The sequence below is a fragment of the Meles meles genome, chromosome 11, assembly GCF_922984935.1.
Source record: "Meles meles chromosome 11, mMelMel3.1 paternal haplotype, whole genome shotgun sequence".
Lineage (NCBI taxonomy): Eukaryota > Metazoa > Chordata > Mammalia > Carnivora > Mustelidae > Meles > Meles meles.
The window spans coordinates 20,382,644-20,409,237 of record NC_060076.1 but is presented as its reverse complement, the minus strand read 5'-3'; the positions used below and the strand labels follow the sequence as shown (position 1 = coordinate 20,409,237).

The 26,594-nt window shown below is 46.7% G+C and overlaps 1 protein-coding gene across 2 annotated transcripts; it reads right to left on the bottom strand.

Moving 5' to 3' along the window:
• Positions 1–6,219: 6,219 nt before the first annotated feature.
• On the bottom strand, positions 6,220–26,594 carry WDR31 (WD repeat domain 31). 2 transcript variants are annotated; one of them, XM_046021900.1, is made up of 10 exons: positions 26,516–26,594; positions 19,770–19,913; positions 19,175–19,307; positions 17,695–17,769; positions 16,545–16,689; positions 15,918–16,018; positions 13,991–14,058; positions 12,868–13,009; positions 11,097–11,259; positions 6,220–9,589 (listed from the first exon to the last, which is right to left on the bottom strand). In XM_046021900.1, exons 2-10 carry the CDS (start codon positions 19,883–19,885, stop codon positions 9,429–9,431), a joined length of 1,104 nt encoding a protein of 367 aa, XP_045877856.1. In that variant the 5' UTR covers positions 19,886–19,913; positions 26,516–26,594; the 3' UTR covers positions 6,220–9,428. The 2 variants fall into 2 exon arrangements, with proteins under 2 accessions (XP_045877856.1, XP_045877857.1); XM_046021901.1 differs by having other exon boundaries at positions 19,175–19,304.

Sequence of the window (26,594 nt, the reverse complement as noted above, 5' to 3'; positions counted from 1 at the left end):
AGGTCAATTCTGGTGCCAAATTTAATGAAAAAATTTTGTCTTCAGAGGGCAGGGATTTTATTTTATTTTTATCTTTTATTTATTCATTTATTTTTTAAAGTAGGCTCCATGCCCAATGCTCAAACTCACAACCCTGAGATCCAGAGTCACGTGCTGTACCAATGGAGCCAGCCACCTGCCCCTAGAGTGCAGGGATTTTAGAATTGTGGATAAGCTTTATAAACTATTTTATTATCTTATGTTTAGAATGTATCAAACCATCAGAAACATTGAACGGTACCATCTCCCAGTTCTAGTCCTGCAGACTCAGCAGGAACTACAAGACTTGGCAATTCTTTCAACTATAAAGTAGTTCTCATATTTCCTCTCATCAAGCAGGTCACACCTGGCTTTGTTATTCCCAGAACCCAGGGGTCTCTGTGAAGAGCAGTTGGATTTTGGTAAAGGGAAGAGTTGGTCCCAGCTAACATTGAGGTGAAATGTCAGAGCACCGGCGGGAACCCAGGGCCACCAAGTCCCCGCCCTGTGCTTTCCTCCCTCTGTGGGCAGTGTGCACGGTACGCATGCGCTTCTGGGCAGCCCCCTCCCCCGCGTCCCCATGCAGAGGACAGGCTCCCGCAGGAGGCTGAAGATTAACACGCCTCCCACACGTTCCACCTGCTGTGTGTACAAACAGAACTGAGATTGGACCGTTCTTTCCCCATCTGGGCTGTGGATGACACCTCTCATCTTTCCATCCCCCAGACTTTCAGCCACGTCAGGCTGGTGGTGATAGGTCCTCAGAAAGTCCTCGGTGTGAGTCAAGTCATTACACTTACTCTGAAGACTTTCTCCAGAGAAGCCCTGCCAGGAAGACAGCGACAAAGAGTCTGCTGAAGGCTGTTGGGACAATGAAGGTCCAAGGAGTTTCTAGGAAAGTCTCAAAGGCCTTCTCCAAACTCCAGGGGAGAAGGCTCATGGGCCAGATTCCATCTCTGCTCCTGGGATGATGCCCTGCTGACTCTGACAGAGGGACTCTTGTGGGCTTTCGAGTGTCAAAATCCGGAAACCAGGGACGCCTGGCTGGCTCAGTCAGTGAAGCATAGGACTCCTGATCTTGGGTTTGTAAGTTCGAGCTCCACGTTGGGTATAGGGATTATTCAAAAATAAAATACTAAACAAAAATCAGGAGGGGTGCCTGGGTGGCTCAGTCGGTTAAGCATCTGCCTTTGGCTCAGGTCATGAACCCAGGGTCCTGGGATCAAGCCCTGCATCAGGCTCCCTGCTCAGTGGGGAGTCTGCTTCTCCCTCTGCCTCTCCCCCTGTTTGTGCTCTCTCTCTCTCTCTCTGTCAAATAAATAAATAAAATCTTAAAATAATAATAAAATAAATAAGCCTTAAAAAAAAAAATCTGGAAACCAGAGGCCTCCCTCGTCTCCAGAGTTGCAAGCATCATTTCTGCTCGTCCTTGGGCCCCATGGTCTCTCATTCTCATCTGTGCTGTGGTCTGTGTCTGTGCGGTTTCCCTTCTCTTGTGGGGGTTTATTCTTTAACTCCTTTTGTAATACGTGTCCAATGTAGGAAAATGAGGAAACTGAGATGAACATAATCATCCTGATATTTGGAAACAAAGTGAGGCGCTATTTTAGGAGTTCTGCCTGAATCCTGTACCATTCCTGGTGACAGCTCTGTGGGGCGGTGTTATTATTGTATGATTCCTGTTCTGCAGATGAAGGTGCGAGACACAGAGAACTTAAGGCACTTGCCCCAGGAGCTGAGCGAAGAAGTGGCTGCCTGGGATTTGAACCAGGCAGCGTGGTGTCAGAGTCCACACCCTTAACCACCACGCCTCTTTATAAGTATTTTTATTTTTATTTTTTATTTTTTAAAGATTTTATTTATTTATTCGATAGAGGGAGAGAGATCACAAGTAGGCAGAGAGGCAGCCAGAGAGAGAGGGGGAAGCAGGCTCCCTGCCAAGCAGAGAGCCCAATGCCGGGCTTGATCCCAGGACCCTGGGATCATGACCTGAGCCTAAGGCAGAGGCCTTAACCCACTGAGCCCCCCAGGCGCCCCTCTAAATATTTTTAATGTAAATTTTTTTCTTTAATTATTATAAGTACATGTGATACTCAAACTGTTTGGTGCCTTTCTCCCGTGTATCATCTTTCAACATCATAAAATAGTCTTCTACAACCTCTCCTTCAAGATGAAAGTGTTCTTGCTTTTTTATCGTAAAAGTGATAAAATAAATTTATGTATTTCCTCGTCTGTGCGTAACGTGTCTCCTCAGAGTTACACCAGATGCTGGGAACACTGGTTACCTCCAGAGGGAGCCAGATGGAAGGCAGACACCGAGAAGAGGGAGGTGTTGTGTCCTGTAAATTTCTGCACTCTTGACTGACTATGCGAATGTAGTGCCTATTTCCAAAAATAAGTAAGTTTTAAAAATAAGACTGATTCATCTTCATTGCAAAAAAAAAAAAAATACAGAAAGGCATAAAGTAGGAAATAAATTCATCTTTAAAACTCAAATACCCAGAGATAACACTGCTAACATTTTTGCTCTATTCTTTCCAGACCTCTGTCTCTATCCAGACACATCCAGATTTATTCTTACCAAAATGGGATGATGCTGTGTGGTGCTGTACTATTACCCGTGTTTTTCCCTTAGGGAAAAACCTGGACAACATTCCATGTAGTCTGATTTTATTTTATTTTATTTTAAGATTTTATTTATTTGACACAGACACAACAAGAGAGGGAACACAAGCAGGGGGAGTGGGAGAGGGAGAAGGAGTCTTCAAACTGAGCAGGGAGCCTGATGCTTGAGCCCAGAACCCTGGGATAATGATCTGAGCCAAAGGTAGACAGACACTTAACAACTGAGACACCCAGGTGCCCCGCAGCCTCATTTTAAATGTCTGCATGGTTGTTAAGCCATGTGAAGTTGGCCAGTTCCCAAAAGATATTTCTGGATGAACCGAAAAAGGCCAGCGCCTGGACATGCAGTGCTAGCTGACACCCAGTCCCATCACCCCGAGCCTAGGTTTTTGAATTTGCTGTGTTCCAGACCCTGGGGAGATCACATCTAGGAAAGGACCGGACATTCTTTCTGTTCGTGATGTTTAACCGATGTCACTCATTCCATAGGTACAAATACTTCCTACCTGCCCCTGTCCCTCAGTCTTCAGGAACCCCGCTGCCAAGACACCAGTGGAAGTAGAGGGCTCTGGCAGGAAGAACCAGTCAGCCTGTCCAAAGACCCGTGGTCCCACCTGGGCTGTGCCACATGCCATGGGCTCTTTGGCAAGTCCCTTTCCTTCTCTGCAGGACAAAGGTAATAACCTGCACACTGCCTGTCTCACAGTGTTATTTTGTTGGAAGACTCCAGTGAAATTATGATTGCAAAAGTAGTACATAAGATATACAACACTGTATACATTCAAGCTTTTACTGTTAAATTGTGGCCTCTGAACCACAGAGATGTCTCAGAACCACATTCTGAGATGTCGAGAAGAAATGTAGACATCATTCTACACACTCATCTTTCAAACCGAGGGTTGCAAAGCATAAGAACACAGTGTGGGCAAGTGTATGGAACAAGTGAGATCTGGCAGCTCCCCACCAGCGGCTGGGAATGGGAACTGAAACAACTTTTTTTTTTTTTTAAGATTTTATTTGACAGAGATCACAAGTAGGCAGAGAGGTAGGCAGAGAGAGATGAGGAAGCAGGCTCCCTGCTGAGCAGACAGTCTGACATGGGGCTCGATCCCACGACCCTGAGACCATGACCTGAGCCGAAGGCTGCCTCCATCCTACAGATGCGCTGAGCAAGAAAAGCCCGAACCAGAATAAGAGCACATGATTCATTTCACTTAAATCCATTGCTGCATAACAGGCTACCCCAAAACTTAAGTGTCCTCAACACCGATTTGCTATTTTTCATGATGGTGTGCAGTTTCTCTCCTGATTTCATCGGCGGTGGCATTCAGCTGCGCATTTGGCAGGCTCCGAAGGTGACCTTCATCCCACACCTGGTGGTGCTCAGTACTCCACGTGGCCTGGGTCACCTCCCTGACGTGCAACAGCTTTCCAAGACAGTCAAAGGGAAGCCACAGGCCTGCTAAAGGCCCCACCTACAATTTCACAGTGTTTGTTCCTCTGCATGTATTTATCTTTAAGATTTTTATTTGAGAGAGAGTGTGAGTGGGGCTGGGGGGAGGTTGTGCAGAGAGGGACAAAGAGAATCTCGGGCAGACTCCATGATGAACGTGGAGCCCGATGTGGGGCTCAATCTCACAACCGAGATCAAGAGCTGAGCCAAACTCGAGTCTGACTCTTGACTGACGGAGCCTCCCAGGCACCGCTGTTCAGAGCTCTGCATTTCTATTGGTCAAACTGAGCCAAAAGTACAGATTCAAAGGGTGGGCTAATAAGCCCAACCCAGTGATGAGAAATCACCTTGTGAAGAGCCACATATATAGGGAAGGAAGAAATCTGTGGCTCTATTTCCCATCTGTCACAATACAGTACGACTTCACGTATATAAAGAAGAAAAGCAGGCAAAACCGATTTATGCTGCTATAGATTCCTTGGCGGCTAGGCCTCGGGGGGAAGATGAGGGAGACCATCTGCGCTCTGGGATGTATTACACTTCCTCGTCTAGGTTCTGGTTACTAGAGTGTGTTCAGCTTGTGGAAAATCAGCAAGCTCTAAACTTAAGGCATCTGAAATTATGATTGTGATAGTTGAGTGAAAAGTTAAAATTATATACAGTGGCTTTAAAAAAATGAAGTTCAGGGGCGCCTGGGTGGCTCGGTTGGTTAAGTGTCTGCTTTCAGCTCAGGTCATGATCTCAGGGTTCTGGGAACGAACCCCATGTGGGGCTCCCTGCTCAGTGGGGAGTCTGCTTGTCCCTCTCCCTCTGCCCCTCCCCCTACTTGTGCTCACACGCTCTTCCTCTCAAATAAAATCTTTAATTAGAAAAAAAAAAAAAGAATGAAGTCCCATTTCTCTTTCAGGTCACAGTCTAGCTTCAGGGCTCCGCTCTTGTTTGTCCATCATCTTGTCCTTATCTGCAGAGCTGAAGCTCTTACTGGTGGCCTGCATTCCAGCTAGTGGGAAGGGACTCAGAGGGCTAATCCCAGACAAACATGTTCCTTTGGAGCTAATAAAGGAGAAGTTACACGCATCACTTCCACTCACAATCCACTGACAAGAAGTCATGCTCATGGCCATCCCTAGCTGGGAATGGAGGCGTAGTGGGGCAGCCTGGGCCAAAACGGGCCAACTTCAGGAAACGGGTAGCTGTCTGCTGCACTTTTCACGATGAAGCTTTTCTTCACTCATTCTGTTTTCACAAGGCTACCAGAAATAGCTAAGTTCTTTTTTCACAGTGTTGAAAGATTAAAAACACCAACTGACCTGAGTTCTATACTTGTAATTCCTGTGTCAAAATCAAGACTGTTACAGACTGGAAATTTCTGCTACGGTCAACTGGGAGATCAGGAAGTATTTCTTTAGTGACTGTGAACTCAAAACCCCTGGGGAAGTTTCTTTAGTAATCATTGCTCAGATATCAAGTGATGAATCACAGAATCCTGTTCCTGAAACCAGTATCGCAGTGTATGTTAACTAGAATTTAAGTAAAAAATCTTTAAAAATCATTGTTCAGAAAGATAATGATAATGGAGACTTGTCTGATACTTTTATGATACCAGTGATATCCACTGTATCACAATACTTTAATAGCTCGTAGCTATTTTATTTTTTGAAGTTTTTTTTTTTTTTTAGATTTTATTTATTTATTTGACAGAGAGAGAGACAGCGAGAGAGGGAACACAAGCTCAAACACAGAGTGAGAGAGGGAGAAGCGGGCTTCCTGCTGAGCAGGGAACCCGATGTGAGACTCAATCCTAGGACTACCATGACCTGAGCCGAAGGCAGATGCTTAATGACTGAGCCACCCAGGCACCACTAAAGCTTTTTTTTTTTTTTTTTTAATATTTTATTGATTTATTTGAGAGAGAATAAGAGAGGGAGCACAAGAAAGGGTAAGAGGGAGAAGGAAAAGCAGACTCCCTGCTGAGCAGGGAGCCGAACATGGGGCATCCCAGGACCCCGGGATCATGACCTGAGCTGAAGGCAGACATTAAACCAACTGAGCCACCCAGATGCCCCTGTTTTTTAAAGTTTTGTTTATTTGAGTAATCTCTGCACCCTGTGTGGGACTTGAACTCAGGACCCTGAAATCAACTCACATGCTCTTCTGACTGAGCCAGCCAGGTGCCCCACCTGATAGCTATTTTCAAGAAAAAAAAATTTTTTTTGAATACAAATTGGGACTTAAATTATAGACAGCCTGGATTATGTGTGAAAAAGTAGCATTCAAAATTGTATCTTTTCCAGATCATTTTTAACCTTTCGGTAAAAACAAAGATCCTCTTGTAAGATAGTTTCACCCACCCCCAAAAAAAGGTGTTAATAATCCTGAAACATTTTCCTGAAATATATATATATATATACACGTGTATATATTTTATATTTTTAAGTATCTCTATACCCAATGTAGGGCTTGAACTCACAACCCTGAGATCAAGTCATATGCTCCACCAACTGAGCCAGTCAGGTGCAAATATATTTAACTTATATAAGTAAATACATAAATTTCTTTAAGTTTTAAATATATAATTGGCCAGATTCCAAGGGATTATATACTTTCCTGGAAAAAAAGGTCAACTGCCTTTGGAAATTTCCTCTATATGATTTTACAGGGGCAGCCTTTAAAATGAAGTGTTCAGTGAATATCCAATGAGCAAATTAATGCCTTTTAGTAGCTGGTACCCTAGGTGCTGAGAGTACCTGATTAGGGCATGTAAGACTGAAAAAACCTATATAAACATTTGCATTTATTAATCTGTTTTCCACTTAAAATGCACAAAAAAGGAGGAGCACCTGGGTGGCTCCGTCGTTAAGGGTCTGCCTTCGGCTCAGGTCATGATCCCAGGGTCCTGGGATCAAGCCCGTCGTCGGGTTCCCCACTTCATGGGAAGCCTGCTTCTCCCTCTCCCACTCCTCCTGCTTGTGTTCCCTCTCTCGTTGTGTCTCTGTCAAGTAAATAAAAGCTAAAAAAAAAAAAAGAAAAGCCCAGAAAAGGAATTTTTACATCAAACAAATGCGTAGAGTTTAGGGAAATAATTTCATTGCTAATAGAACCCTGCTAATTTATTCGATTTTCTCACATGTACATTCCCTCTGTTCCCTTCCTCTGGGACGCCCTCCCAACCCACTCCCTTGGATTTTCTGATTACTGCCTGCCTCCAAGGGTCAGCTGCAGCACTAACAGTTCACGATATGCTAGGATTTTCCCGGAGATATCTGTGTACTGTTTCTGGGCCCCTGGCCAGAAGGATCTCCTTGGAACCAAAAAGTTAATAATGGTCTAGAAAATACACAAACAGTGTCATGGTCTATGAATTTCTAAAATGAACTTTGTGACATCATGCGAAGACAAAGGAGAGGGAAGGAAGGTATTCTGGCTTTGAGTTGGGCAGTCCCTGGTTCAAATCTCTCTTTTCCTCATTAGTACAGTGGCATCCCTGCCTGTCAAATCTCAGTTCTTCCCCCTTCCTACCTCCCCATGTAACCTTGGGCAAAGGACTGAATGTCCCTGGGCCTCAGCCTCCTCCTTGCCCTCCTGGGATAGCGAGGACTGGAGTGAGAATAAGCGTATTTAGCCGGCTGTAGGTTCTCTGGGAAGGAGCTCCTCTTCCACCACCCCCCTGTCCTTCCAGAGCTCAAAGATCCATAACCTAAGCAATTAAAGGGAAGCTGTACAAGGACTAAAGCTTTACAAGTAAGATCTAAGGAGAATACAAGAAGGAATGTGTTTAGTGAGAGAAGAGGAGTGTTTAGTCCCGACAGAGAGCAATAAACAACTATAACCAGCCTTTGTAAGCACCCACTTCCTTGCTTGGCATTTAATACACTTTTATCTGGGGAGTGCCTGGGTGGCTCAGTGGGTTAAGCCTCTGCCTTTGGCTCAGGTCATGACCCAGGGTCCTGCGATCGAGCCCCACGTTGTCGGGCTCTCTGCTAAGCAGGGAGCCTGCTTTCACCTCTCTCTCTGCCTGCCTCTCTGCTTACTTGTTATCTCTCTCTCTGTCAAATAAATACAATTTTTTTAAAATACACTTTTACCCGGTACTCGGGCAGCACTATGAGGAATGTATGATTTAATTAGTAAGGAAACAGATTTTGTAACAGCCAAGATCATTCAGCTGAAAGTGGAGATTCAAACTCGGATCCTCCCACAGGGAAGCCAGCCCTATGAGGAGCGGGAGGGACACACAAGGACAGTGGCTGTCAGCTGCTGGTATCAGGGACAGGCAGGGGCCAGAGAAGACAAAAGTGTGGAAGTCTTTGGCTAGGACTCGCTGCTTTATGTGTGGGATCTCCTGAAGACAGAGCGGACTCTAACTTCCTGAAAGGAAAATGGGCATGTGAGCACCATGCTGGGGATAGATGTCCTGGGGCCCGCACAGGCTGGCCTGAGCACCGAGTCCCTCCTCACCAAGGAGCTGGCCTACAGTTGAGTCTGTCCCTCTGTTCTACATTCTTTTTTTTTTTTTTAAAGATTTTATTTATTTATTTTAGAGAATCTCCAGCAGACTCCCTGCTGAGCATGGAGCCCAACATGGGGCTCGATCCCATCCCCAAGGTCATCGATCAAGCTGAAATTGAGAGCTGGATGCTCAACTGCCCGAGCCCCCAGGCGCCCCTCTGTATTCTACTGTTGTTGCAGACTCCCGTTGGCCTCACACTGGCCATCTCTACGAGTTTATATAAAATGACATAAAAAATACTAAAATGTACAAATGACTTTTTTTTAGCCTTAATCTCTGGAACCTCTCCACTTCCTTGTACACAAAACAGATGAGACAACTTGGCTTCGGGGCAAGGCCCTGCGGTGGTCAGCCTTTTCAAGCCCCCTGGGGTCTAATTTTCATGCCGCCTGGTCTGGGACGCGCCACCTACACTCGCTGCCCCTCCCAGTAGAAGCCTAGACTTCTTCACTTTACAGAGGAGCAGTGACTGGAGCGGAATGTCACATCCACAACCCATGTCCTCTACCGAGCAGCGCTCCCCTCTCCCGTCTGGGTAACTGCGAGGCCATCTGAACCGTCTCTCCCCCAGCAGCTTTCTCTTCTGTGGAGACATAGGTCAGTCTGATACACTCCACCCCATGTTCAGACTCACAGACAGAGACCGATCGTGTTTCTAAGCTGCACCTGGACTTACGTTGTCCTCGAACCCTGATAGACCTTCTGAGTGGACGGAAGCAGAGAATCCCACATCGCCCTCCCCGCAAGATCACAGGGAAACACAAAGCCACACGGAGAAAGGACGGGCCACGTTTGATATTGTCCAGTGCGTGCCTCCTGGCCTCAGAAAGCTGCCACTTCCTGCAGCTCCAGCCCTCGGCTGTGCTCCACTCTAAGCAGGTGAATTCCTTTGCTGAAACTTGCACACAGTAAGGAGATGGTGTCACCAACAGCCAGGGAAGTCAAGGGTCCTGATCCATCCAGGGACAAGGTGAACAGGCAGGCTGTGGGGGAAGAAGGAACCAGCAGCTCAGACCAAGGGCTCAGGGTCACGGGACATGAGGCCTCCAAGACACCCGTGTAAGCAAAGCATGTGCTCTGTGTCCAACCCAGGTAAGAGCCTCATCACCTGCTCCAGAGGACTGTGCACCTGTGGGGAGGTGAAAGTCCGGGTAGCCGCAAGGCTTCAACTCCAGAGAATGGCACATGGCCCAAACAAGGTGTGTATCCATTAAAAGCCTGTTCAGACAGCCAGGGCCTTGCCTGCAAGGACGTGGGAACACACGGCCCTTAGTTCCCACCTGCCCAGAGAACTGAGCAGGGGCCAGAGCAGAGGAAAACAGACAATGCTGATATTCAGCTGCTGGCTTCTGGGGTCTTGCTCCCTTCAAGACAAAGGAGATTTGGACCTGAAGGGGAGTCTGGGGGCTTCCAGCTGTCCCGGTCTCCCTCCATCCCTGTCTCCCCTGAGAACCCTACAGGTGTGCAGCTGGAGGGCAGGGCAACGCTTTCAGACCTTATTCTCCCTGGTGTCAGGCTTACAAACATTGAACCTGATGGAAGCTGCTCTCCCCACCTCCCCCAGCTGTTCCACGGGGCAGCTGGAAGGGGCACCTGCAGCTGGGGCACAGCAGGGCTGTCCTCCCTAGGGAGGTATGGCTCACGAACCATAGACATGATCTCACATCTTTTCTCTGAGGGGGCTACCCTATCCTCCCCTGCTGGGAGCTGAGTTTCTGGAACATAACTACACGAGGGTTTCGTTGTGAGATTCTTTAATTTCACACTATTCCTGTGTCCAACAGAACCCTGGGTCCAGCACAAAATAGCCTGGAGGCAGTGGGGTGCTGGTAAGGCAACTTTCTGGAAGAAAAAACCAGCCACCTTTACTCATAGCATTTGCCACCTTTTGTGGCAATAAATATTCCCACTGTGACCATATTAGATATTCCTGAATATTTAACAATCAGCCAGTAGCAGTGGGCTCTGGCATACTTCACTGAGGACTCTGGGGAGCTGTGTTCCCTAAAACACCTTTTTTTCTGGAGCTTTGGAGTTCATGACCTGACTGGGATCTCAAACCTGACCTGTAGCATCAAAACAGGGCAGTCTGGGTAGAAGATGCTTACTCTACCTCATCCCCACCACGAGCAGAGACTCTCATTTTTATTCCTTAAAAAATGAATTTGAAAATGACCGTCCTTGTTTTCTTTGCCAGGCATTTTGAGCATCACACGTTAAAATCTGATGAAGAACTTCAGGTAGTAAGAACAGTAAGAACCAGATATATCTGAGCTCTCAGGAGCGAGTCTGTACAACGTGGTAGCGGGGCTCACGCAGTAAGGTTCAACAGAATCCTGGTATCTTAGTGTCGTCTCTTAACCACTAGGGGCCTGGAGAGTGGCAGAACACGGCTGTCTTTGTATTTGCTGAGCAATGGAAAGAGAGAGTTTCAAGGACGCTTTTAGGACTCCATGTGTCTTTGAGAAGCACCACCAGCAGGCTTCTTACCTCCAGTGTCTTGGTTCCAAATCTTCACTTTGCAGTCATGGGATGAGGTAGCAATTATAGGCATCGGGGCCAGTGCTCTTGGTAGAAAGACACAGGATGCAACGGTCTGGAAATGCCCCTTATAATCACATAGTCTGTTTCGCGTCTGCCTTAGGTCCCACAGCTGTAGAGGAATGACGCAGGCTAGCTCATACGCACGTATTTCCCCAGCTTCACACACACTGCGCTTACTGATTTCCAGCCCCCAGCTTCTCATGATCCACCTGAGTCCCCCACTTACCTCCTCATGTAGCTACCCTCGTCTTCATCCATCCCATCCACACACCAAATCACCCACCCTTCTGGTAATTATTTTAAACATCAACGATCTCAAACAACCCTGGGTAAGGGTGTGCCGGGAAGGTTGCTGCCTTCCTCATTAATGTCAGGGCTGGAAAAGTGAAAGCTCCAAGTCCTGCAGCATGATGGGACAGTATGGCACTGCCTACTTTTTTTTTTTTTTTAGTTTTTTATTTATTTAAGTAATCTCTACACCCCATGTGGGGCTCAAACTCACGATCCCAAGATCAAGAGTCTCATGCTTTTCTGACTGAGCCGGCCAGCCACCCCAGGGGTGCCTACTTTCTAGAACAGCTCAGCCTCTTGGCCTGGGGGTTCTGTGCAGACCCCATAGTTAGGAGCACCTTTTCATAAGCACACAGAGGCGCAGACCTTCTGACTGATTGCCTCCACGCCGAACCTTGGTATATGAAGACGAGACCCTCCAACAAAGGAGGTGACGGTCCTGCCAGTTACACTCTTGTTGACACAATCAGACCACAGCTAGAGAACAAGGTTCAGGGAGGAGAGCACACCGAATTGTGTCCAAAATATAACGAAGCCACTGGGCACCATGTTAATTCAGGAGAACAACATCCCGAGAGGAGAGTGATCTGAAGTGTATCCGAAAAATAATGAAACCACAGGATACCGTGTCAGTGATAGGGGCTGGAAATGCTTAGCTTGGGGAAGAGGTGCTACATCGACAGCCTGGGATTCAGGGGCTCAGTGCACCCCTTACTAGAGGTGTGGTCTTGTGCAAGGGACTTCAGCTTGCCACGCCTCTATTTGCTCATCTGTAAAATGGGAATTATAATAGAACCTAATTCACGAGGTTGTTGTAAGGATTAGATGAGATAGTGCACGTAATGTGCTCAGGCCAATGCCTAGCATGGACTGTTTGGTACAATGGGAGCTCTAATTGCTATATTTGGAACAGATGCCCCTCTTAGCCTATATTCTACAGTGAGGAATCCGAGGTACTTTGGAGATACAATGCAATGTAATCCAAAATTACGTGCAAGGAAAGGTATATAGGTAAGGGTTGGGATGGGCCGTCGACCAACACTGGTGCCTAAGACTTCCTGAAGAGCTTGAGCCTCCTGTACCATGACCACAAGGACAACGGGAAGACACTTGGCTCTTCAAATAGTCCCTCCCCTCTCTAAGCTCTGCTGGAAGCAGAGACATTAGCAAGCTGGTTCTGTGTTTAGCACCTTCCTGTCTTGACTCTCATCCCATCCCTCTGTCTACTACCAATTCAGAGAGCCCAGAGCTGATGGAGGTTTCTTGAGAGCTGCATCTGGAGTGCAAAGGCTCACTTACAGTATGCACTCGGAATAGGCCTGAGCCATTAGCAGAGCTGGCCTGGTGGAGCCCAGGATAGACGGGAGGTCAGAGGAAGCACTTTGCTCATCAGCAACCAGACCCCCAGACCCTGACAATCACTCACCGTGGCTTCGCAGCCTTCCCCTCCAAAGCCGTTGCTGCAGGAGACACACTTGTGTCCGTCCTCACTGACCTCGCAGTAGGTCTGAATATGCTGCTTTGCGGGAAATACGTGAGCTACCTGCAGCCCCCGGCTGTCCCATAACCTGCAAGAAACGAGGCAATGAGCCTGTGGTAAACGTATCTGACAGACCCACTAACGTAAGCCGCGGCCCTCCGCTGCTCCGGCCAGTCAGACGGAATGTCATGGTTCACCTAAAAACAGGAGTATGAACCAGATCGACCTCGGAGACACCAAAGCTGCCAGGAAATAACCAAACTGAATGACATCTGAGTTCTTTCTATTTTGAGACCCACTTAATAGGAATTTAGAGCAAGCATCTTTAACTATACAAGTTAATTTGTTAATTTGGTCCTTTGGGATACTGCTTTCAAGGGACAAGAGGATATTTCTGTGCCTGTGACTTAATTTCTTTAAAAGATGGTTATTAGGATCCAGAGGAGCCATCACCATTCCAGAATCAGATACAAAAGACTTGCAGGCCTTGGCCTACTGGGCCGCGGGGTCCACAGGGAGGGTTTTATTCAGCTTCTCGTCTCATTTTCACCTCTTTACCTCATTCTTCCTGTTTTCTGAGTAGAATGAATCTCCTCTGAGATCCAGAGTTTCTCGTTGTGCTTTCCACTCAACAGTTCACTTCATTTGACTCTCCTGATGGGGATCCGACCCCACTGGCCCAGACCAGGCTGGGTGCTTGAGAACATCCGGCCAGAGCAGGGGAGGAAAATGGAGCCAGGCAGGCAGCTCAAAGTGGGCACAAGCCAGTGACCGAGCCTGAGCTCAGTCTGAGTGTGTCACACCAGGGGGCAAGGGTGGGGTCAGAGTCAGCTGCTTCCGAACCATCCAGGACAGGGGCTCTTTCCTGGCCTGACTTCCTGCCATTCAGCCTCCACCCAGACGGTCCAGGGCGCCATGTCAGAGACCCGAGCCCCCGCAAGGGGCAAAGGGGCAGAAGGCCCTGGGAAGGCACAGCAGTGTGGAAAAGCAGAGAGGAGAGGGAATTATATAAGCTTGGGAACCACAAACCTTCACCAGAAACACCTTCATGGCTGCTCAGTAAGCCCACCTGATGGTTTTATCTTCAGAAGTCTGTAGTACATATGGTTCTTGGGGGACCCAGCACAGGTGAGTGACCTGGAAAAAGCAAAATTTTCAAAACTTCTCCATACCAAGTCACTCTTCTACGGCAACTCCCGTAAACCGTGCTAAATAGGTCTCTCCACTTCTCAAGGACGCTGACTCGTATACTTGACTTGGAGGAAGGCTGTGTTTTGCAGATGTCCCCCACTCATGCTCTACTGGACGCCCCTGGATCAGCAGCAGCAATGGTAGCGGCCGGGCCAGTGGTGAGTACCAGAATGCATGCAGGCGCCCACGCTCATGGTGGAGAACGGCTGGTGCCTGGCAGCCATGGAAAGCAGCCCCCCGTTCTGCGGTGGGACCACTGAAACCCTAGTCTAAGGCCTCACAGGGATCAGGACGCATTCTTTCTTTTCATCCCTATGACCTCCTGCTGGACAGACATGAAACAGTTTTCAAAATAACCCAAGGTGACACGATTTTCTTCTAGCAACCTCCACAAATATGGAGGTTATAGAATGAGCATACCATACCCTGCCATGGACAGTTGTGCTCAATACTGGAAAAGATGACCACGAGTGCTAGTTAATGACCACTAAAGGAACACCTATCATGTCAAATCATGGGATTCTCTCCATTTTATAAATGAAGACACTGACTCTCTAAGTGACTTTCTCAGAGTAACTCAGATAAAATGTGATGGCTCTTGGGGTGCCTGGCTGGTTCAGTTAGTTAGAGCATGTGACTCTTGATCTCAGGGTTGTGAGTTCAAGCTCCATGTTGGGTGTAGAGATTACTTAAAAAAAAAAAAAAGTGATGGGGGTGCCTGGGTGGCTCAGTTGTTAAGGGTCTGCCTTCAACTCAGGTCATGATCTCACGGTCCTGGGATTGAGCCCCGCCTTGGGCTCCCTGCTCTGCAGGAAGCCTGCTTCTCCCTCTCCCACTCCCCCTGCTTGTGTTCCCTCTCTCGCTGTGTCTCTCTCTGTCAAATAAATAAATAATTTTTTTAAAAAGTGATGGATCCATAATTTGAACCCAGGTGACCTCAAAGGCTGTGGAGTTTGGGGCACCTGGGTGGTTCAGTGGGTTAAAGCCTCTGCCTTCGGCTCAGGTCATGATCCCAGGGTCCTGGGATCGAGCCCCACATTGGGCTCTCTGCTCCGAGGAGAGCCTGCTTCCTCCTCTCTCTGCCTGCCTCTCTGCCTACTTGTGATCTCTGTCTGTCAAATAAATAAATAAAATCTTTAAAAAAAAAAAAAGGCTGTGGAGTTTATCTACCAGTCTACTACCAGAAAACATTGGTCTTCACAAACACAGCAAATTATACATAAAGCAAAGGGCCCTGCTTGTTTCTCTGCACATCAGCTATGAGATCCTGGAGGATGGGGATGGTGTCCTGGGCCACTAACCCTGTCCTACCACAGCAGATATGGAAAAACACATTTTGAGGGAATAAATGAGCACACCACATAAAATTCCAGTATGAACGAATAGAGATATTTTCTGGAGCGGAAGACTTTATTGTTTGTTTGTTTTTTTTAAGATTTTATTTATTTATTTATCAGAGAGAGAGACTGAGGACAAGCAAGGGGAGCAGCAGGCAGAGGGAGAAGCAGGCTCCCCACTGAGCAAGGAGTTGGATGTGGGACTCAATCCCAGGACTCTGGGATCATGACCTGAGCAGAAGGCAGAGGCTTAACCAACTGAGCCACCCAGGCGTCCCTGAAGCAGAAGACTTTAAAGAGATCATCCAGCCTGATAACTCTGAGAGGCCAGAGTCTGACAGTTCAGGGTGAGTAGGAATGAGGCTCCAAGCCTCTACTGCCTGGTGTATCTCCTGATCTCTCCCAGGCTCTTTGCCTCACCACATGCTCCCTCTGCTGTCCCATTCTCTCCCAACTTTGAGTTCCTACCAGGTTCCTGGAGATGGAAGCTCTCTCCATACACTGTCCAGTCCCAATGTCCCACAGGAGCAGGGTGTTGTCCCGGGAGCCAGTGCACAGCTGTGACGAGTCTGGGGGAACAAGAGAAAGATGGTCCATGAGATGGGCCTGGCATGGGGCTTTTCAGAAAGTACAAGGGGGCGCCTAGGTGGCTCAGTCAGTTGAGTGTCTGACCCTTGGTTTCGACTCAGGTCATGAGCTCAGTGTGGAGCATGGTGTCGGGCTCCATGCTCAGTGGGGAGTCTGCTTCTCTTCTCCCTCTCCCATTGCTCTCCCCCCTACATCCACTCACGCACACACTCTCTCTAAAAATAATCAATCTTAAAAAAAAAAAAAAAAAAGAGGGGTGCCTGGTGGATCAGTTAGGCATCTGTCTTCGGCTCAGGTCATGATCCCAGGATCCTGGATCCAGGACCCTGGGATCATGTCCCGCATCGGGCTCTTTGCTCAGCAGGGACCCTGCTTCTCTCTCCGCCTGCCACTCTCCCTGCTTGTATTCTCTCTCTCTGATAAATAAATAAATCTTTAAAAAAAAACAAAAAACAAAAGAAAGAAAGAAAATACAACGGTGTTGGGTAGAGTTTTCTTTGACTTTACCTGGACTCACAGCCAATCCAGTGACCACCATAGTGTGGCCAGAGAACTGTTGCCTTGGCTGGGCGGGGCCATGCAGGTCCCACAGCGTGGCGGTCCTGTCGCGAGAGGCGCTGAAGAACAGGCTGGATCCATGAATACAGGCTATCTGCTCAAGAGAGAAAAAAGCCCGGTCGTGCTTTTTTTTTTTTTTTTTTAAAGATTTTATTTATTTATTTGACAGAGAGAGATCATAAGTAGGCAGAGAGGCAGACAGAGAGAGTGAGAGGGAAGCAGGCTCCCTGCTGAGCAGAGAGCCCGATGTGGGACTCATCCCAGGACCCTGAGATCATGACCTGAGCCGAAGGCAGCAGCTTAAACCACTGAGCCACCCAGGCGCCCCCCGGTCGTGCTTTTTTGATCGGACTTGGACATGGGCAACAGGCCCAGGGCTGCGGGTGTCAGAGCCTGAGGCTCTCCCCCTGGCCCTGTTGGGGTGGGAATGCACTGTGTGTGGGCGTCAGTACCCTGCCCTGCGCTGGGAGCTGAGCAGGTGACCGAGTCAGTTCTTGAGGTGGATTTTAGGGAGAGGAGTTGTAGAGACCGGCATTCACTTTCATCTTGGCTAGAAGCTTACTCTGCCCCGTAATGCTTTTTTAACAAATTAATTTTTATTTAACTGTTGTTGGCTTTTTAAAAAATTCCCCAACTAGAATAGAAGGTTCCTGAATATAGGGATTTTATCTATTTATTTATAAATGAATTATTATATATTATTATATACATCATATATCATTATTATATATAATAAATTATAAGTAAATTATAAATGAATAAATTTTATCATAAATGAATATTTACTATATAAATGAATAAATTTTATCATTTCTTATTTTCTAGCTACAGTAGACACACAGACTACCTTCAGCACCTGTCCCCATTGAGTCAGGATAGGGATAGATAGGATAGGATAGAGAATTCTTTATTTACCACCTGAGCTACTAAGGGCACAGTGACAAAATAAAAATCATGTCTAATATGCCTCTAACAATAGCTAAGGGAATGGTTCACTCTGCTTTTCTTTTAGCACATCAAATGAAGCCCTTGCATTTTCTTAAGACTGAATAGCCAATCACTCTAACTTCCCTCCACATAATGATCATTTGAGAATTACCTTCGTGATCTCTCGTTCATGTCCTCTGAACCTTTTCACCACATCCCCGCTCTTCCAGTTATAGGCCACCACTGTCTGTGGAGAGTCATTAGTCATTAGAATCTCTGTAATATTTTAAGTGAACTTTTATTTAACTACAGCCTTTATTTCATTATCTACCTAATTTCTCTCTCTCTCTATCAAGGGTCTTGCATTAGGGCTTTATTGTTGTAACCCTTATTCTGACTTCCTTTTCTTTCCTCCTGACCAGTGCTCTGTCTCTCTCCTAGGCAATGGGCCACTGCTCTGGGCTTCACTGATGGGTTCAGGAGGACACTCCCCAAGGGGAACAGACTCAGCCTGAGGTTCTGGTTGTCTACATGGGATTAGCATTTTCCCTCCTAATTATATTGTACTTCTATTTTTCTGTATCTAAAAAATTTGTCATCTTAAAAAAAAAAAAAATTGCCAGGTGCCTGCATGGCACAGTCAGTTGAGTGTCCCACTCTTGGTTTTGGCCCAGGTCATGATCTCATGGCTCATGGGATTGGGCCCCACAGTGGGACCCGAGCTCAGCAGGGAGTCTGATCTTCCTCTGCCTCTCCTCCTCTCCCCCACCCCTGCTCTCTCTCTAAAATAAGTAAAATAAATCTTTTTTAAAAATCCACAAAATACAGTATGAAAATGAGAGGAATTAAAAGAATTAACATTTCTGCTACTAATGTCCTGTGATCGATACAAATATGGGGGGAGAAGCAACCAGATGCAGTTCATACTGGGAGGAAGGACAGGGAGATTATAATGCTCACCGCTGTTGAAATTTTGATAAAAGAGCAGCATAAAAAAGACTAGAAGTTGCCTTTTTAAAAATTTTATTTATTTATTTATTTATTTGAGAGAGAGCACACAAGCAGGGGTGGGGGCAAAAGGAGATGGGGAGAGAATCTCAAGCAGGCTCCAGCTCTCCACTGAGCGTGAATCCTGATGCGGGGCTCGATCTCACCACCCTAAGATCACAAACTGAGCTGAAATCAAGGGTTGGTTAGGGTTAAGCAACCCTAGGGTTAAGGAAGTTTTTAACCGACTGTGCCACCCAGGCACCCCAAGGAAGTCTCCTTTTGTTGACAACTAGCTCCTGTGTCTGTGTGTGGATATGAAAATGGCTTGGTCAGAATAATACTTGCCAATTATAAGACGCATGTGGGTTTTCTGGCACATCAGTGAAGATCTTACCACCGAACCCTCACAGCTTCCCTGGGAGGCTGGCATTCTCATCCCCATTCCATGGATGTAGAGACTGAGGCTCACGAGCAGTAAATGACTTGCCCAGAGGAACAGGAAGGGGCAGAGCAGGGACTTAGAGCCAGCCTTCCTTAGTCTAAAGCCTATGGTTTTACACTACTCGACCGTGCTGCCAGAAACGCAGAACCAGCATTTCCTTCCCCAGCACCCTCCCTTCTCCACAGTCAGCTGGTTCCCTGGGAAGCACTGCAAACCCCACCTTATCTTTTCCTCCAGAGACACACAGGTCTGAGTTCAGAGCAGCAACGACAGAGACACTATCCGCGTGGGCTGGGCTATACTCCAGACAAGCTTTAGTTTGAATTCTCTCCTCTATAATCCCGTCAGGCCTGCTAAAGAGAGGATAGCAAATGAGAGGCCCTGGGGTACGGAGTGCAGTGGGGTAAGGGGAAGATGGGGCAGGCTATGGGAGAGGCCAGGTGGAGGAGAAATCTGGGAAAGGAGTACAGAAGGGAGACCCACGGCCATTGCCAGAAATGGGTTATCAATGCAGCACGCTCAGAATAGCTGAAGGACTAGAATCCGATAAAGGGGAATCCTGAAGCCAAGAAGCCAGGAGCCTTTGCTCACCTGGAGCTTATCCCCAAAGATACCAGGCCGGGCCTCCCAAAGATGCCAGGCCCCTCTCTGTGGGGCTGAAGACACTAGCTAATCAGCTGCTTCTCATCCAAAAGAAAACAGACCGAACTGTTCAAGGAAGGTCATCCGTAATCGCTCTGGGCCTTCTCTTTCTTTAGTAGAGAATTTTAATGCGACATGACAAAACTTGGGATCCCAGTGTCGGGTGGCCGTACCTGTATTTGTAAGTGCTGTGTTTGAGTTTGCTTTGCAGTTTCCCCATCGCTGCACAGAACCTACACAAAACCTTGTGAGAAGGAGCTCGTTTCAGATGGCAGCCAAGCAGTGGCATCCCCTGTGGCTGCCGGCAGTTGCCGTCCCTGCGTGGCGAAAAGAATACATACTGTTAATGTCGCTGCGCATGGAATGGTAGTCTGGTGACCTAAAAATAAAGCCTATTTTATTTATTTTATTTGGCAGAGAGCACAAGCGGGGGGGGGGGGGGGTGGCAGAGGGAGAGGGAGAAGCAGGCTCCCTGCTCATGCAGGGCTCGATCCCAGGACCCTGGGATCATGACCTGAGCCGAAGGCAGATGCTCAACTGACTGAGCCACCCAGGCGCTCCAAGCCTTCTTTTTTAAAAAGACTAATCCATTGTACTCATTTGCTTTTCCTCTTTTCTTTGACTCTTCTCATGGCCCTGGAATGTACCCTCCCATACAGCATTAGCAGATCAGCAAAAGCAAAAACAAAACTAATTTTAAAACTACAGAGAGGTTTCTTGGGGTGCCTGTGTGGAGTGGCTACTTTAATAAGTAGAGAGTCTCCTTTTTGGACAACAACAAAAATGTTCTGGAACTAGACAGTGGACAATGTCTATGTACTAAATAAGTTTTATGTTATATGTATTCTACCACAACAAATACTAGGAATATGTATTTGAAACTCAGAAATAATTTTTACCAGTGTAGCTTCTTGGAAAGAAAGAGCCTTAGTTATTCCTAGCTTGCTGGTTTTTTAAAAAATAATTTCATGTGACACTTCTCTAAATCAGTGTGCTAGGTCATGGGGTTATTCTGTAGTAACAATGAGCTAAAGGGGCACCTGGTTGGCTCAGCCCATAGATTATGCAATTCTTGATCTCAGGGTCATGAGTTCAAGCCCCATGTTGGGTACGGAGTCTACTCAAAAAAAAAAAAAAAAGAGAGAGAGAGAGAGAGATGTGAATGCTGATACAGGTAATGATCTAGACCAGTACTTCTTAGTGTGATCTGAGGACCAGTGGGGATTCCTGAGACCCTTTCAAGAAGTCTGCCTCTCCCTCTGCCTCTCCTCCCTACGCCTCCAACTGGTGCTCTCTCTCTCTCTCTCTCTCTCTCGTGTGTGTGTGTGTGTGTGTGTGTTTGTGTATTCTCAGATAGATAAATAAATCTTCAAAAAATAAAATAATTGTTATTTTGGGAGGTAGAAGGGGTAGAGGGAAAGAGAGAATCTTTTTCAAAAAATATTTTATTTATTTGAGAGAGAGAATGCGAGAGAGAGCATGGCAGGGGTGGGAGGATGGTGGGGAGGAGGAAGAAGGAGAAACTGACTCCCTGCTGATGGGAGGTGGAGGCGGGGCTTGATGCCAGGACCCTGAGATCATGACCTAAGCTGAAGGCAGACACTTAACCAACTGAACCACCCAAACTCCCTGAGAGAGAGAGAGTCCTAAGCAGGCTCCAAATTCAGCACAGAGCCAGACATAGGGCTCAATCTCACAACCCTGATATGACTGAGCTGAAATCAAGAGTCGGATGCTTGGAGCACCTGGGTGGCTTAGTGGGTTAAGCCTCTGCCTTTGGCTCAGGTTGTGATCTCAGGGTCCTGGGATCGAGCCCCACATCAGCTCTCTGCTCAGCAGGGACCCTGCTTTCCTTCCCCCGTCTGCCTGCCTCTCTGCCTACTTGTGATCTGTCAAATAAAAACAAAAGCAAACAAACAAACAAAAGGGTCGGATGCTTAACTGACTGAGCCACCCAGGCTCCCCTAGGAAATGAGTGTCTTATAGGCCTGACCAGCCCGGCTCTACAGGAATGACCAGAATGTCTACAGAAAGAACAGCAGGGAAAACTCACCAAATATTCTCAGTGATACCATGCAAAGACAGTTTTCCAGAAGAATTTCAGCATACATTTTGAAAAGCTGCCAGAACCGACCTCCGGACAAGACAGGTAGCCGTACAGAAGCACAGTGCAGTGACAAGAACGGTGTGTGGAGGGCACAAAGAGCCCTGGGCTCCAGCCCTAACTCTCCCTCATCCCACCGTGTATCCTTGGGTTCCTCCATTCCCTGCTCTGCCCCTCTGCTTCCCCATGTGTAAATGATGACACCAGACTAAATACTTTTTAGCAGACTGTGTATTCCATGAGAGGAAGGAGTCTATTATATCATACTCATCTTTGTACCTCCAGTGGCTAGCACAGTATGGCAAAAACATTTCTTGTTAAGTAGTGTGAATCTAAGGTCCCTTCCAGTTCAGACATTCCAGAATTCTCTATAATAAGTATACGATATGCTGCCAGAAAAAATTCCAGGATAGTTTTCAAAAATCTTGGGATGTTGTATTGCTTAGAGACAGGTGGAGGTTGCTGGGCTGCCTATCTGTAAGCACAGCCCATTTTTCAACACTATCATCAAACTAAGGACAGGTGCCATCCATAGATCTAGGTCACCAAAAAACAGCAGATGCTATAAATGGACTGGCTTTACTTAACACGGATTGGATTCTTAGCTGATATCTTCAGACAGCCGTATTTCCCATCTGAAGAGCACTCACAGGACGCTCTAAGCAAAAGATAACTTTTAGAATTATTTACCCCCAAACTAATAGGATTTTCTGGGTGAGCTGCCATATTTAACGCTTTGTAATGTTTATCCTTTGGAAAATAGTTTAGGCAGCAACTTCCTAATCTCTGTCATTACTGAAAAGACGCTTAAATTAATCTCTTCTCTGAGCATATGTTTGCACTGAAAGGAGATTCACAAGGTAAATAAGGACCTTGTTAAATGAAAGAGATTGTTAAGTGTAACTTTCCCTCACAAAGAATGAAATGTCTTACAACATTCCAAGGTCCTTTAACTGACACATTTCCAACAATTAGGGAAAGTATACCATAATGTTAATTATACATCTATTTTTATTTTCATTTATTTAAGTATAAATAAAGTTCTACACCCAATATGGGGCTTGAACTTAGGACCCCAAGATCAAGACACTCTACCTACTGAGCCAGTGAGGTGCCCAGATATATCTATTTTTTTTCCAGATATATCTATTTTTTTTATGATACACAAAGTAAGGGGGCACCTGGCTGGCTTGGTCATTAGAGCATGCGACTCTTAATATTGGAGTTATGAGTTTGAGCCGCACATTTGGTGTAGAGATTATTAAAAAGAAAAAAATTTAAAATATTTTATTTATTTATTTGACAGAGAGAGATACAGCGAGAGAGGGGACACAAGCAGGGGGAATGGGAGAGGAAGAAACAGGCTTCCTGCCGAGCAGGAAGCCCAACACAGGGCTCGATCCCAGGACCCTGGGATTGTGACCTGAGCCAAAGGAAGATGCTTAATGACTAAGCCACCCAGGTTCCCCTTAAAAAGAAAATCTTAAAATATATGTGTGTGTGTGTGTGTGTGTGTGTGTGTATTCGTGTATATAGGTATAGGTATAGGTATATATATGTGCTACTTTATTTTTTTAGATTTTTTTTTTTTTTAATTTGAGTGAGAGGGCCTGTGCGCATGAACTGGGGGGGAGGAGCAGAGGGAAAGGGAGAAACAGACTCCCTGTCAAACCGGGAGCCCCAGTGGCAAAGCAGGGCTCGATCCCAGGACGTTGGGATCATGACCCCAGCTGAAGGCAAATGCTTAACCCACTAAGCCACCCAGGCGCCCTATTATTATTTTTAAAGATTTTATTTTAGGTAACCTCGATACCCGGTGTGAGACTCAAACTTACAAATCCAAGATCAAGAGTCACACACTCCACCACCTGAGCCAGCCAGGCGCCTCCGAAGTAGGATATATTTAAATACTTAAATATATCATTAAACATTTTTATTTACTTATAGTGCTTCTGTTCAAAAATTGTCAGAGCTGACTGCTACTGTTTCTGTGAAAAAGTTAATTTCTCCTGCTTAAAAGAGTACTTCAATAAGTATGAATCACAGAATTCGAGATGGAAGAGCTTTTCAAAATCATCACTATAAACCCTTAATTCAAAGATCTGAAGAACCAGGGCAGAAACATCATCTGCTCAAAATTCGAACTAGGTACATCTCTTGACTTCTAGTCTAGAGTTTCCCTAATAAACATCTCCGAAGAAGAAACATAGTTTTACTGCATTTTAACAAATCTATTTTATGGGGCGCCTGGGTGGCTCAGTGGGTTAAAGCCTCTGCCTTCGGCTCAGGTCATGATCCCAGGGTCCTGGATCAAGGCCCGCATCGAGCCCCGCTTCGGGCTCTCTGCCCCGTAGGGAGCCTGCTTCCTCCTTTCTCTCTCTGCCTACTTGTGATCTCTGTCTGTCAAATAAATAAATAAAATCTTAAAAAAAAAAAAAGGGTCAGGATAACATTTGGTTCAGCACTTCAGCATGGAAACAGTTCACTGCCGTCGGGCAAATTGCTGACCCTCTTGGAGTCGGCTTCGTCTATGTAAAATGGAGTAATATCTCTCACTGGATTCTGGAAGGATTAAAGATAGCATGTACCAAGGGTTATTCTAAATGCTTTATATTTATTAACTCTTTTGATTTATTCCACAAGCCTCTGAGCTAGATGCTGTTATTATCTTCATTTTGCAGATGAGAAAAGTGAGGTGCGGAGAGGTTACATAACTTGCCCGAATTTACAAATAAATTGCAAATAAGTGGCAAGAAGAGATTGCTCTCGATCAGCATAGTATACTGCATCTCTGCAAAAGCTTGTGCATAGACATAGACATAGCTGCACCTGGCCATTGGCATGAGTGACAGCAACTGAAAGGAGCAATTTCTGCCAACTTCACCCTTAATACTATGGTTAACACACACATATTAAACATACATAACAAATATACACAGAGAATATTTACAAACGGGTTTATGAGTCTGAAGGACATTAAGTTGAAGCCAATTATGTCTCCTGGCCAGAGTGACTGATCACACTAAAACTAAGAATTCATTAAGTTATACGTTATATACGAAGGCAATTTAAAATCTCAACAACAAAGTATACATACTTGGATAATGTTCATATAGTTGTGATTTTTTTTTAAGATTTTATTTATTATTTGACAGAGAGAGAGAGAGACAGCGAGAAAGGGAACACAAGCAGGGGGAGAGGGAGAGGGAGGAGCAGGCCTCCCGCCGAGGAGGGAGCCTGATGCGGGGCTCAATCCCAGGGCCCTGAGATCACGACCTGAGCCAAAGCCACCCAGGGCCCCTATAGTTGTGATTTCTTATGAGTAATCTAAGCAGGGAAATTCTACTATTATATTCCACTGTTTATACTGTGAACATGTAATGTACTTTCGAGGAGGGACAGGGTCTTGTTCATTTTTTTATCTGAGCTTAAAGCATAGCCTGGGACAATGGATGCAAGGCAAGTATCTGTGGAACGAATGAATGGACGGTTTATTAAGGTAAAGAGTCCGTTCGGCAAGAAGCCTGGTTTTTTTTAAACATAGGCTCCAGGGGTGCCTGAGTAGCTTAGTAGGATTTAGCATAGGACTATTGGTTTTGGCTTAAGTCCTGATCTCAGGGTCATGAGACTGGGCCCCAGTGGGGCCCCAGGGGTCTGGCTCGGTACCCAGCATGGAGTCTGCTTGTCCCTCTCCCTCTGCTCCTTGCACCCCTCCCCTCCCCACTCATGTTCTCTCTCTACAACAAATAAATAAGTCTTTAAAAAATAAAAATAAGGTAGGCTCCATGCCTAATGTGGGGCTTGACCTCAAGCTACCCTGAGCTCAGGAGTCACATGCTCCATTGACTGAGCCAGCCAGGCGCCCTGTAAGCTTTTGAAGGACCCAACAACATAAGGTCCTTCAAAATTGCCCAACAACAGATCATTCAGGGAACAGTTACCTGGGCTCTGTCCCAAATTTCAGGTCAGGAAAGGCTGGAGAGGACTTAGGAAAGCTGTAAACTCAGTTATGGCTCTGGAATATCCCTGTTGGTCGCAGATGAAACCTGGCCTAAATCTGAATCCCAGGACCCATTTCTGCCTGAATTTGCTTTCCATACACTTTAAGATACCCCGCGGTCACTTTAAACATAACTCAGAGGATCCTCTTTTAACTCTCCAGTGCAGTATTCCTGGAAATACTCCAGCATAAACCCAACTGTTACTTTCCACGAAGAAAGTGGGACTCAGAGGGTTGTGACTTGCTAAAGATCACACGAGGCAGAGCTAGAGACCCAGACCTCATTTCCCTAGACTCCGGGTCCAATCATATCGCCCTCCCTACCCCCAAATCTCCTTCTGCGCACAAGGCACCAAACCCAAAGTTCAGATACCAACAAAGCCGCACTGGAAGCGCTGGAAGATGGTCGGATTCGACACTCTCATGGTGCAGATGGGGAAACTGAGGCTCAGAGTCTCCCAGGGAATCAGCACGAGGTTAGAACTTCCAAGGTTGCCCCAGGCTGGGGGACAGCCTGTGTAGTTTTTCCTTCCAGGCTCTTAGCTCACAGACGTCCCCCGTCCTATCCGTGTGGACTACCAAAGCTTATTTTCTATGGGGGGGGGGGCGGGGTGCGGCGCAGTTCACCCAAGACGGAGCCGGGACGAGGGTTGGGGGTGGGGGAGTAGGTGTAGCACCACCCAACCCAAGGCCAGCCCTCGAACTCCCCGCTTGGACCAGGTGCGCGGCTGCAGGTGCGCGAGGGCTCCCACCTCCCCGCCCGCCCCCCACCCCCAGATGTACCCCTTACCCCCAACCCTGTGCTCCATACCCACCGGCGGGCTGGCCGGGCCGGGAGCTGAGGCCGGCGGGGGCGCAGAGTGGCGGGCGTCCGCAGCCACCACGCATCACAGC

Excerpts from the sequence above, each read along its gene's own strand:
- WDR31 (XM_046021900.1), bottom strand. The coding sequence starts at position 19,885 with ATGCCACTGCTTGGCTGCCATCTGAAACGAGCTCCTTCTCACAAGGTT. Across the intron at positions 14,059-15,917 it reads CTTCCATCTCCAGGAACCTG|GTCACTCACCTGTGCTGGGT; the intron begins GTAGGAACTCAA and ends TGCTTTTTCCAG. Across the intron at positions 11,260-12,867 it reads GGGAAGGCTGCGAAGCCACG|CTGTGGGACCTAAGGCAGAC; the intron begins GTGAGTGATTGT and ends ATTCCTCTACAG.